This window comes from Tribolium castaneum, chromosome 1, assembly GCF_031307605.1.
Source record: "Tribolium castaneum strain GA2 chromosome 1, icTriCast1.1, whole genome shotgun sequence".
Taxonomy (NCBI): domain Eukaryota; kingdom Metazoa; phylum Arthropoda; class Insecta; order Coleoptera; family Tenebrionidae; genus Tribolium; species Tribolium castaneum.
In genome coordinates this window covers 30,517,773-30,530,751 of record NC_087394.1, presented here as the reverse complement: position 1 = coordinate 30,530,751, position 12,979 = coordinate 30,517,773, and the positions used below count along the sequence as shown (strand labels likewise).

The following is a 12,979-nucleotide window of genomic DNA, read 5'->3' as shown; positions in this document are numbered from 1 at the left end:
TGCAGTATAAAGGTAAGAGCATTTATTTAACGCCAAGTGAAAAAACTTTGATTTTTGTGTACTATTTTTTCATTTCACAAACCAATAATTCTTTTATTCCCTTCATTTTCAAATAATCATTATTTACCTCATCCTTATATCCTGTTTTCCTGGCAAGAATGCTCTAAACCTCCACGTGGTTCTTGCTGGACAAATTAGTTATTAATTTGACTAATTAGAGCAATCCTTAAATATTTAGGGTCAGTTTACAGAAAGCAAAATTAAGATTTAATTCAAAATTAAACTAAATCGAATTAAGTTGCCATTCACGGCATAACCTCAACACTCAAGACCTTATAGCAAAATGATCTACTGGTAGGTCTAGCCAGCCATTGGAACTAATTCTTTTTGGGCCGAAGTGATACATTCGCGCATAAACGGTGGTAATGTGAAATAACAGAAAAGTTATTAGCATCTAGTTTGTACTGAATCTGTTTATTTCTTCTAGAACTGCATTATTTTAAAATTAGCCTGTCTATTTATGATGATTTATAAAATTCAAGCACAAAATTTGTTACGTAATGTTGGCAGTACTGTACGTCAAGCTTGGTTAGGTAAAAACCGGTGTTGGTGTTATATTTTTAGCACGTAAAATCAAATTGTTGTACCATTTCACGTGATTCTATCAACAAAATGCCTGCTTCCGAAGAAAAGAAGCTCCCCATCACGTGCAGATTGGGGCTTAAACCGCTAACCTTTCAAAACGTGCTCTTCTACTACGCACCAATCCAGGGGGTTGTCAGCTACACATCACTTTCCGTGAACGTCATGAACCCTTCATTAGTCCTAAGGTAGAACGCAATCGCATGTTTACAGAGACTAGAAGTCAATTTTAGATTATTCCCACGAAGAGACATCACCAACATTTTATTGGTTAACTCCCTTGTGGGGTCTGGTCTTTATTTGTACAACCGGCCCCACCTCAGCACCTTAGCAAAGAAGGAGCGAGTTTTGTACAGGTAATTAGCACGCAGGCGATAAAAATTGTGTAAACAATGCGATTTTAGTGCCTTTGGAGCAATCACTTTCTCACTTGGCTCAGTGTTAATTTGGGCCATTCTGAGAAGCGTTGTTCCTGAGAATGTACCCTTGTGTACGATCTGTGGTGTCGGTTCAGGACTTGCGATGATTAAACTGGGGCGTGGCTACGTGGACCACGTGGATAGCCTGGTTAAACCCTAAAAACTGAAATGTACCATTATTCTAGCATACCCTATTTAATAATAAACCAAAATAAGTAGTTCGTATTTGTTGTAGTCGTTTTTAGATCTGAGTGATCATTTTGCAGCACTGATTGTAGCTACCAAAGTGTACGCAAATTTTTTTAATTATTTATTCCACTTTTGTTGTCATGTTTGTACAAATGATGTTCGATTTGACGCAATAAACTCATGTTAATATGACATTTTTGATCAATCAAAATCACGGTTATTTCTTCAGTTAAAATGAAGAAAGCCAAAGTTTTATTACAGTTCAAAACCTAGTGTGAGATATGGCTGGAAGTTCACAAACTCCTGATCCAGACAATAACTTCATTAACGCTGAACTACAGCGCAGGGAAATTTTCAAGTTTTACGAAATGTTTTCCATTTCTGCAACTTTGCAAGGACGGGTGGCGTATCTGTTAATGTCCATTCATGCGGTCAATCCCCACATTGTGAAAAGGTACATAAAACCAATTAATTTGACGAAAATATTCGCGATAAAAATTCAGCTTGTGTAAACTTGGTTAGCTTGTGAACTATCTGGTTAGTTTGTAAACTAGCTGGTTAGTTTGTAAACTAGCTGGTTAGTTTGGCAGGATGGCTAATATGAAAACCAAACTTTCTCGTAACACAAAATAACCAATGCCTTGGTTAGTTTACAAACTATTATTATTTATTACTACCCAGCTAGCACTCTTTGAGAATCATGCAAATTTATAGTACTAACGCAAATGAATTAATCTTATCAATTACATTTATTATAATTAGCATTTTTTAGTGATTTATTACAATTTCCAGTTACAATTGCATATTTTTTATTATTCTTATTAATTTACCTAATGTAATGGGCGAGTTTTCAAAAGCTGATTGTTACTAGTTTGTAAACTAGCCAAAGAACTAGTTATTTGTGTTACGAGAAAGTTTGGTCTTTTATTAGCCAAACTGCTTTGGATAGTTTATACGCAAATAATTTATTTTTTAGTTTTACCAATTGCGACCCTAAACATTATCTCTTCATGAACATGTTGTATGGAGTTGCTATAATGATCTATTGTAGACCGTCGATGTATGCAATTAGTAAATTTAACAGAGCTGCCTTTAGGTAATTAAATAAATAATACTACTAGTAGGACTAAAATAATAAACTTTTCAATTATATAATATATTTTTTCTCCAGTTTGCACTACTTTATCAATCACAAAGATAAATAACGCCTAGTCTAATTGTAAATTTAATTTATAAACTTCAAAATAGGTGGAAATGTTAAAAAAAAGTTTTTTGAAGGGGCCCTACTAGTAGTAATAATTACGATTTGCACAAATTTGAAAATATTTTCAGTTGAGTAAAAATTGGTAGTATTTTAGGATCGCTAATGTTTAACCACTCGTCAATGCTGTGTTACGAGTGGTTAGTTGAGAAGTTATCCCACAGGCCGTATTTACTTACGTTTCTCGGATTTCTGAGTGGAAGAATCATGATGCTACACCTTTTGGCTTATTGTTATCACGTGGATTCAAGGTATCGTGGATTCCACATAAGGCCTTATCCAGAATATGAATCTATGTATCGTCAACATTAAAAAAATATCCATCACTGTTTCATTTATTATTATGTATTATAATACAAAGTCTAAGAAACTTTTTTTCCCTCGCCGATACAAGTTACTTACTAGCAATAAAAAAACTGAACGATTTTTTATACAAATTTATTGCTAATTTTACAATATTTACATACAAGAACTGATTGAATCCATTATTCATTATGTAACGTGAGAAAACATGGGAATCGGGATGTTGTATCAATTAAAATGTGTGAAGAAGAGTATAAGTACTGCATGCTTTTGTTGGCACCTAATTATTAGAATGTTATTGCTGTCATTTAAAATATTTACATGATAATGGCATTAACACTATTTACAGAAATAATGCCAAGGTTTCTACATTCGTAATTTTCAGGTACGCTTAACAAACAAAATCAATTGCCAATTATAAAAAAGTAAAAAAATAAATTAAACTAAATTAAATGGGGATGCTCGTGGTGGTGGTGATGTTGAGTGGTAACTTCCACGTGGTGTTCGTGATGCACGTGGCCGTGCGAGTGGGCGTCGCCGTGGCTGTGCTCGTGTCCAGCTTAAAAAAAACAATAATTAAGTAACAATCATTTTTTATTCACAAAGCGACGTTACAAACATCGGTAAACACTATAAACACACCCGCATTTCCGCCACAGTTCCCAATTTCTCTAGTTTTCCGTCTTGTGTCTCATCATTTTCCCAAGGATATGTGGGTGCATCGAAATTATTAGTCACGATTTATGAAAATGGCACCTGAGCGTCCTTAATTAACATTTTGCATTGTTTACATTTGCTCAAATTAAACAAAAATGGGCGACGATGCCAAACTAAACAATGATTATTTGACTTTCAATTAAGTCATTATCTCTGGACGCGAACAAAAAACTTTTATTGTTGTTGAAAATTGGTTTTAATTATGTGATGGCCATTTTTCCTGTTTACGTTGGGATTTTTTGCTAATTGTTTGTTTCATTGGCCGTAATTTGTTGTATACATAATTTGTCTTTGCTCGGTTTTACGTTTTACGTAGATCTGCCATTTATGGTGTTGATGCGGATGTTACTCATTTCTTTAGTGTCAGACAGCGGATAAAGTTTAAATCAAAATAGTGTTACTAGTATTTTATACGTATAATTTTTTATTTTAAATTCACCACAAGTTGTATATTAAATGTTTATACACTGTGGGACTCGGAAATTGGTGAACAATGTAGTTGGTACATCAAGGATTTCCTCCACTTAACAAAACAATACCAAATAAATCTCTTTTTCCTTAAAAAAATCCATCCAACCTGAATGGAGACCTTTTGTATTTGATTGTATATAATTTCTCTTTTAATTGAGGAAAAAGATACAAAACATCAGCACTCCACTATTTTCACAAAAGGAGCGTGTTACATAATAGCCTTTGCAAAATAGTTGCATATATTATTATAAATTATAATGAGGGCAGACGACGAGTAACCAAGTTTGTTAACCTTCTGCGAACGTTGTGCAGAAAAGAGAATGTAAACTATTTTTCCATGTATAATAAGCTATCAAGAGTAACGACCTCCAGAAATCTGGTTCGATTTGCAAAAAAATTACGAACTTTCAAAACTGCGAAGTTCAAGTTCTTTCGATTCGAAAATAAGTAGCAAAAGAAGAAAAAAATCGTTATTATTGTTAAACAACTTTCCCATGACTAAGTTAAAACACGTGCACCTATTTATTATGATTTATAATTGGCATTGGTATTGGATTAAAAATTAGAATCATATTAAGTATTATATTTAATTAATATACCCTCAAGTAGGCCTTATTTGGCGAAAATCGATCGATGGATACTTATTTGAACAGCCTTATTCAAAGTGACCTCTTAACTTTACATTTTGTAACTTTAATGAATACAGAACAAGCATTTTTAGTTTTATTCCATTCCATTCGGAATTTCACAAACAAATGTCCGTTATTAGAAAGACAAAATGTTTTTCATTAGTCCTTAATGACATGTTGAAACGTTTCTTTTAATATTTTAAAGTTATATGTCAATATTGGGTAATTTAGATGTTTTATGAAAAAAAAATCCTAAGATGAGTCTATTTTTTTCAGTTGTCTAGTCAGCGGACAATGCGCTTAAAATAGATGTTTGGTTTTCAAATTTCGCGAATAAAAAACTTTCTAGGTCAAGAATATTTGTAGGTGCAACCTATGCGTGTGAGTCGTTGCCCAATTTTGTCCCTCAAGGTTTCAGCAAGTTTTCGCGTATTGGAATGGGTGATAAATCAGAAATTCTCCGCACAATAAAATCTTAATCAAGAAATCCAATTAAAGCGTCGGCAGCCGTGAATTATTACATATTCTGTCCAGAAAGTTACTGACCCGTCGAATGACCTTCACATAGAATCACAACTTTTGCTTTTACACATTAAGAGCACGTCGTTTGTTCCGGCATACCCTACTTTCTATCTAACTTAAGTAAAATTACGTCGGAGTTAATCACCGACGACAAATAAAGTATGAGTCCCTGCCGGTAGTCTTCAATTTCGCGTTAATCCAAAGAAAGTTGCAATTTTTACCGATACTTTTCTAAATGAGTTTCATTGACATTCCCGAGCCCTGCAAGGTGATCATTGTTTGCAGAGACAATCGAAGGCAAACAATTACAACACTTAACACGATTTCTTCTCCTCTCTTTAAAAAAGATCACCTTTCGAATCAGATAAACACGTGAAGCATTAAAACGGGGACATTGCAAATCGTTGCGTTTGGCCATAGGTTGCGCTTGCGACATCACATCAGATAATGGGCAAAGTTTGCGCTTGATGCAATGATGATGGTTAATTTGATGAGGTGAAATTGCACGCTCAATTCTTTAGGGAGGACTTGCATTAGAGGAAGTAAGTGCTTTTCGCATATTCAAATCGGCCATCTATTGCCGGAAAAGTACAAAGCGGAAGCGTGTTGCGCAATCCAGCGGAAGTTTTCCAAAGTACCTACCTATTGGAAAGATCTTCGGAGGAAAGTGCGAGTGGATTCACACTCCAATCGTGATAAATGACCCCCCAAAGGCATGGCATTGAGGAGAAAATCGCGCTTATGTAATTTTTCTACAGTTATGATCGAAAATAATTGGTGGGGGCGCCGGGTTAATCACGATTTTGAAGTAATCGTTAGCTAATGTACAGAGGAATTTTTTAATTGATAGGAACGTTCTTTCGGCTTTTGAAATCGTTAAAATGTTCACTGAGCGCATCTTTTCCGGCTGTTTTTTCCTAAATTAACTCCGAGTGTTGGTTTCACCACCAATTATCGAATTGTTAAGTTGCTGTGTTTGTTTGGACATTTTAAATAAATTGAAACTGTAGAAAGTTTAGCAGTTTTTCTTTTAAGACAATTTAAATTAAAAAATTGTTCAACAAGTTTCATCGAACATTAATAAAATAAATAAATAAACCGAATCGGAAGTTCAACGCTTCATTCCAAAAGTTAACGAACTTGGGCAGTAAAATAAATGAAAGTTGGAGATGCCGATTAATTAGTAACCAAGTCACTTATTTAGACTTAATTACTGATTGCACGATAGCCAATTTCACGTTTCTACTGCAGTTTTTGTGGGAGAAAACAAAGATGACATTGACCTTCTTCTTTTCCTTTTTATTGTTGATGTTATTGTTTGGTAGTGAAAATGCTTACAAATCATACTGTAAAGCAGCGTGTCGTAGCCAACGACGCAGCAACACCATACATAAAAATTTCTATTTGTGTTTTATCTATTTCTTTTTTTCTCGAACCGAAAAATTTCCACGTTTTACAATTGTTGCTACTTTCACACTACTATATTGATGCCCATTTCATTGTGTCTGCATATAAATTATCGTTTAAAAGGCGAGTCGATTCAACTTTTCCATTGATGGCTCAAGCCAGCTTATACGCCTCTATGAATAGTAATAACAAATTAATAAGAACGAAAATGTGGCAGGTTAAAGTTTATTAAACTTTATAATTTTGCTAAATATCGACGCCACCAGATGCTAACTATAAACGCAGACGAATTCCTTGAGCACACGAGGCATAAATTAATGCAAAATTAAAATATTCGCAACCTTTTTTGTGCACTGAATTGTATTACAGGATTCATTCATATTTATAATGTCGCCAATCGGATTTCGACCTTCCAGTGACAATTTAATTTGTTTTAGTTATGTTGCAAACAACATAAAAAACAATAATATAGTCAAATTTAAATTATTAGGAAATAGTTTGCATGCATTTTATTATTTTTTCCCCGAATATCTCTTAAAAATTATAATAAATTTGAAAGTAACATCTGGGGGCTTTATTAACCTTCAGCGTTAAAAGTTGAACTATGTATTGTGTAACAATTAATTTTTGTGTTCATAAGTTGACAAAAACCTTGACAATCAAATTACGGTAATCGGTTTACTTTTGATGTTATCTTTAAAGACATACTTAAAAAAATGTTACCTAAATTAGTTATAAATAGGAGCCACTTGAAGGAACAAAAAGTAACCCAGATTTAAATCTTAGCTGTTTTATGTGTAATTTAAATACTCTACCTTTAGTTATCGTAATTTTTAACTCTTATTTTATTTACCAACTTTGGTATAATGCAATCAAGTCACGATTCTCTTGCAACAATAATTTTTCAAATGTTCATTTAAACATTAAACCACGTAACATGATAAAAGATACACACGTGGCGCACATTTATCAGTTCTGAGTGCTCATTTTTCTGCACTAGCTGAAATTTTTGGAAACTTCAGTTCAATAATAACAATGCACAACACCACCCGTAACAGCCTAGAAAATCCAAGGTTTTGGTTTTGCAAAATCTTGGTTTTCAGTAAAAACAGGAAAAACACTGAGCACATGTTTTATTTATCTGAACTTTATGAATTCCAACCGTGTAGCAATCAGATTGTATATTCTACAGTGTGGCATTATGTTAACCAAATTTTTATCCACAGTATATTGATCACATACCTCCGGCCAATGTTATTATTTACAATTTATCTCAAGCCAAATTCCGTGTTTTGTAATAGTTTTTGTGTAAAAATGAGCACACATTTTAAGGATTGTTGCGTTATGATTCTGGTGGAAATTTATTAAATAAATTGTTTCGAAATTGTTTCTAAATAATTGTTTGAAACGTGGAACTCAATTCATTGTGGAAGCTAATGAACGGAAAACAGAAAAGAATTAAATTACAAAAAGTATCGATTTATCCAATATTAATTACCATCTTATGCAATAGATTTTTTTCCTACCATTGATTAATACCAGTTTAGCAATCGAGCGATTTTCTAAATTCATTAAAATTACTGCGATTCAAATGTAGCGCATTATAGAAACGTAGAAAGTAGAGATCTTCCACCGAATGACTAATCTCTTTTGCCGGCTTTTTCTCAGAAATGCCAACACACCCAAGTTTTCTAATTTGTTTAAATGGGTAAATTCCAACTTACTTAAAATCTGCAAGCAGAACATGACGGCAAAGCCCAGCAGGATGGCCAAAAGCTGCCAAACCCCGCTGTGGTTGTTGCCGCGCTCTCTGGCAAGAACCTCGAAGAAGACGACGTAGAGGAGCGTCCCCGCTGCCATTCCCTGCAGCACCACCGAGGTGATGTCCTCGCTGCTGTTGCCAGACTCGCTCAGCACCAGCCCGATCCCGATGCCTAAAACGCGTTTAGTTGGATTTCAAATACTTCTAATTAGCTCTTTTCTAAATTCTTTTGAAAGTTACAAAAAGAGATAACATTTCTGCCGGCGCTTGATCACGCAAGTATTCACCTAGAGGAGTGACAACGGCGAATGTCCCGATGTACAGGACGACTAGCAGCAGCTTGGTTTTCGAGGTCACCAGTTCGACTCCCACGCAGAATGCAATGACCAACTTGTGCGTGGCTATGGCCGCGAACAAGTACCAGACCTTCTGGACGCTGCCCTCGAGCCCGACCGCAAGGCCCTCGAAAACGGCGTGGAAGCTCAAAGCCAGCACCGCCAGCAGCCCGCTGAAGGAGTTCTTCAAGGCGCCGTCGATGTGCGAGTGCGAGTGCGAGTGGCTCTCGAAGTTGATGGTGGACTGCGAGTTGAGCAGCTCCTTGTTGGAGTTGCTGATGTAGCTGATGTTCCCGTCATCGAACTTGTTGAGGGTGACCCGGGGGATGGTCAGGTTGCGCTTCTTGTTGCTGCACCGGATGGACAGCGAGCGGTGCAGAGCGTCGTCGTTGAGCTTGCGGTGCAGGAAGAGGTGCACCAGCTCCTCGATGAGGTACACGAAGAAGAAGCCGACGCAGAACACCAGCTCCGACATCGGGACCCCGCTCCCGATGCTGGGGATCTTGTTGTGCGACTCCAGACGCATGAAACTCTCCCGCACTTCCGGTTGCAAGTGGATAAAAGTCGTGAATAACAGCACGCCACCCCCGAAGCACAACAGCAAGGAGATCAGCAAGTTCTTGTCACCGTCCACGGCTTTGATGTTGATGAGCTTGGTCAGCTTCACCGGGAGGATCCCGATGAGGAAAGACGCGAGGCCGAGGACGCACATCGCCACCGCTTTGGCCAGAATTAGATCGTTATTGTCTTCCGATTTCACGGCTTCCATCTTCGCCGACATTTTACACTTCACTTGGCACTTGCTCGGTTCGAAGTGATTAGCTCTTCATGGCCCCAAGGCGCTCGTGCTGCTCCTGAAAGAAACACATTCAGTCAATCATTGTATCATCTTACTATTTCGAAAAAAGTTTTTGTATTCACAAAAAATCGAATAAACTAGTACAGAAATCCTCGTGTATTGATTATTTAAAACATTTTCATCTCCACTCCTTTTGCATAACTAAGAAGAGATTGTGGTCCCAATTAATCACAAGCACGTCCAAAACTGGACTCGGTTGACTTTATTTTTTGCAAGAACATAGTGTGTCAAAGGGGGCCTTTTGCGGGTGCGCCCAGGCCCCCAAATGCACACCGGCCCCTGGAAGTTTATTCAACTGCACGTGAACGTTTCACGGAACTGGATGAACGGGTTGCAGTGCTCGGACCCAGTTTCACTAAAAAATTAGATCACGTAGCTAAGCGGTATGAAATTTTAATGCGAGACTGGCCTGCGAGATGCTTTTACGAAATGATGAATTTGAGCACATTTTGCGACTTTATTCCGCACATGTTGTACCATCATCAATAATCGTGCGTGTTTTCAACCCTTGACTTTCACTTTGAAAAATGCAATTATACAATGCACATCATAATCAAGGCTCCGGTCGATGCTTTGATTATTACCATCATGATGCACATTTATTAATAGAAAAGAAAAAATGCAGTTAGTTTTGCATTTTAATTTCGATTTTAATGCAAAACATTTCTCGGGGACTTTTTGTAATTGTTTCGTAAGAATAAAGAGATAAATGCTCCAGTTGCTTGTAATTATTGTCGCGTTATGATTTTGCACTTTACTTTGGTGGATTTTTTGATGAAAATTACGTTTGTGTGGTCACTTGCCATAGAAAATAATTTTCCGGATTTGACTGATGTGCAATTGCACTGGAGAACAAAACGTTTCAGTTTTATGAAATGAAATTACTATTGCAACAGTTTATTTGTTCAGCTTGATGAATTGGAATTGCACGTTTACAGGAACGGAAATTTTGTTGAAAGTGGAAAAAATATCCCAATATCCTTTTGAATGCTTTCACGTACTGAACATCTCGTAATTCCTAATCATAAAAAAGACAAAAGCCTAATATGGATTTTTGCACTTGACTCTTGACTAACTTATTACGTGAAAATAATGGAATGTAAATAAAAATTAAAACTTTAACGTTGGGTATATTTCCACAATAAGTTATGGACCGGTAATAGAACTCGAGTGATAGCTTTGATTTTTTACGTATAGTTCTTCCTGTAAATACAGTACTTCCAAGAATAAGATTTTGATTTTGATCTAATCTTATTTGAAAAATATAGTCTAAAGTGTTTATTTTTTATCGCCTGCATTTTTTCAAACAATGGAAGGGAAGATGAAAAGTTTTTATTTTTTGTTATTGCACACTAAAAAAGTGAAAAAACAATTGAAATTTAAAATACTCCCAGATTAACAATACTCTGCTTTATTTTAGCTAATTACCACATCTTAAAAATTTAAACAAACAAATTACGAGAAGCACCCGTGTGTAAATATCAAATATGTAATTGGATGAAACATAATTTGCATTTCAAGATTTCGTTTGTTGATTTTTAATTAAATTGGATAATGAAATAACACAAACTAGCCTATTGTTCTCTGAATTCGTATAACTATCAAGGATTTATCGAATCTACAGAATTAATTACTTTACGTGTTGTTTTGATGATTTAGAAAACAGAAATAAAAAACAAGCATAACGTAAATGTAGATACTCTATAATCAAAACAAAATATCTGATTTTTAATCCAACGTAAGTAAGCAGTGTGTATTCCCAAGCGTGTTTTTCAATCAAGCATTTTTACAAAAGCACATTAGATGAACGATTTTACTTTTCATTAAAACAGACAAAAAGGTCAATTAAAGTAAGAGTTTTCGATACGCTCTATTAAAATTGTAATTCGAACTATTAGTCATAATAAAACAATAACTCTAATCAGTCCTAATCACTATTTCAAATGAGCGCAGTAAGAGCTTATTTAAGAGTGATGAATATTTTTTCCAGTCTTTGTCTGTCGCTTTTAACTTAATTTTATTGTTAAATGTAAAATTTAGTAACTTTATTGATTTCTCTCCAAGACAATAAATCCGCAAGCAACCCTCCTTAAATTTTGCCCGCCTTGCCATTTCGGCGAAATAATTTGAAAGCGCTTTTTTAGCAGCCAACTTCCGCTATCATTCAGCAACTGTAACGCGAAAGCTCCGATAAAATTGCGGAAGTTTTCGAAAGTTTGTGATAAATTTTTTAAAGCCGATCAGTTACAGGTGAGCTTTGCAAAATGAATGTGTGCTCCTTGAGCTTTTAATTTTTTATCTTCACGTTAAGGTGCAAATTTCTCACATTTGTGACCCAAATCGAATGTCATTAACGCAAAATTTGACACGTTTAAAGTTCAGGCTTAATTGCTGAAGTCATGTAACCTTAAAAGTGAAAGGATTAGTCTCGGGATATGTTTTCATGTAAAGCACACCACAATTTATAGATGAAGTAATTCCGTGCAATCAAGAGGGAACGATTAAGTTGCGCAAATTATTTATAATAATGGATATTAAAATTTGTTCCGAAACGGATAATTCGCGACACAAATCTTTAAAACTGGGTTTGCTTCATTAGCCTAATTCCGGCCGTTTCTGTTTAGTTTATTTATGTTCCATGCGCGACCTTTAATTAATTGTTAGTTGTAGTTATCTATCCAATTTATTTTAATGGTGACTTTTTCTATCAAAGCAATAACAATAATGCCCAATAATTATTGCAAAACCGCACCTGGGATTTACACCACCTCCGCTATAAAATTTGAATACATTGATAAAGTTCGTGGTAAATGCATCAGCTGCACCGAAGGTTAAAAGATTTAATAGATGATTAAATCGAAATCGGGACTTTCTAATGTAAATACCGCACCCAATAATATATAGGAAATTGGTGCATTAAAAATAAGAAAAAAATATTTTCCAGTCTTGAACTTGATTTTTTAGTAGTGTGTTTCTAGAACGAATCAATGTTACGGCCGATTATTACCCCGGATTTGCATAATTTACGAATTGTCTTGAAGGTTTCAGGGGAACACCTTTGAGGTCGGGATTAGAAAAATAGTTCGACTGAACCAAACTCAATTGTTTTATCACTCGCGATAGGGTAGGATAGGAGCGACCATAATTTCCTTAATTTATTTTAAATTGGTCCTGATTTATGAACGCAAATAAAATAAGCAATAATTAGAAAAAAAATACCTGAAATGGCGTTCGTAAATTTCCGCACAGTACTAATTTTTCGCGCGATATTAATTAGTAATTAACAAAACAGTTCATCCTCACATGTTTCAAGAGAGCGGTCGCGGCAATGCTAACTTCATAGCGAGTCGTTGAAGACTGAAGAGAAAAGGCCACCGACATTTTACCAGCACCATTCATTTATTGTAGTAAGTACAGCACAGTGATTCAAAAAATGTTTGCATATCCTTTTCGACAAGCCCAA

The 12,979-nt window shown here is 35.5% G+C and overlaps 2 protein-coding genes across 2 annotated transcripts; one reads left to right on the top strand and one right to left on the bottom strand.

Moving 5' to 3' along the window:
* Window positions 1-540: 540 nt before the first annotated feature.
* Window positions 541-1,442, top strand: LOC663525 (uncharacterized protein). The gene is made up of 3 exons (XM_969565.5): window positions 541-830; window positions 876-998; window positions 1,047-1,442. Exons 1-3 carry the CDS (start codon window positions 673-675, stop codon window positions 1,219-1,221), a joined length of 456 nt encoding a protein of 151 aa, XP_974658.1. The 5' UTR covers window positions 541-672; the 3' UTR covers window positions 1,222-1,442.
* Window positions 1,443-2,933: 1,491 nt separating this feature from the next.
* LOC663543 (zinc transporter ZIP1) lies at window positions 2,934-12,888 on the bottom strand. Its single transcript, XM_969582.5, has 4 exons — window positions 12,736-12,888; window positions 8,610-9,511; window positions 8,285-8,494; window positions 2,934-3,373 (listed from the first exon to the last, which is right to left on the bottom strand). Exons 2-4 carry the CDS (start codon window positions 9,436-9,438, stop codon window positions 3,258-3,260), a joined length of 1,155 nt encoding a protein of 384 aa, XP_974675.1. The 5' UTR covers window positions 9,439-9,511; window positions 12,736-12,888; the 3' UTR covers window positions 2,934-3,257.
* Window positions 12,889-12,979: the final 91 nt, after the last annotated feature.

Coding starts and splice junctions, on each gene's coding strand:
- LOC663543 (XM_969582.5), bottom strand. CDS start 9,438: ATGTCGGCGAAGATGGAAGCCGTGAAATCGGAAGACAATAACGATCTA. Junction 8,495..8,609: donor CGCCGTTGTCACTCCTCTAG/GTGAATACTTGC, acceptor AACGCGTTTTAG/GCATCGGGATCGGGCTGGTG. Junction 3,374..8,284: donor GTTCTGCTTGCAGATTTTAA/GTAAGTTGGAAT, acceptor GTTTTTTTTAAG/CTGGACACGAGCACAGCCAC.
- LOC663525 (XM_969565.5), top strand. CDS start 673: ATGCCTGCTTCCGAAGAAAAGAAGCTCCCCATCACGTGCAGATTGGGG. Junction 831..875: donor AACCCTTCATTAGTCCTAAG/GTAGAACGCAAT, acceptor AGTCAATTTTAG/ATTATTCCCACGAAGAGACA. Junction 999..1,046: donor AAGGAGCGAGTTTTGTACAG/GTAATTAGCACG, acceptor ATGCGATTTTAG/TGCCTTTGGAGCAATCACTT.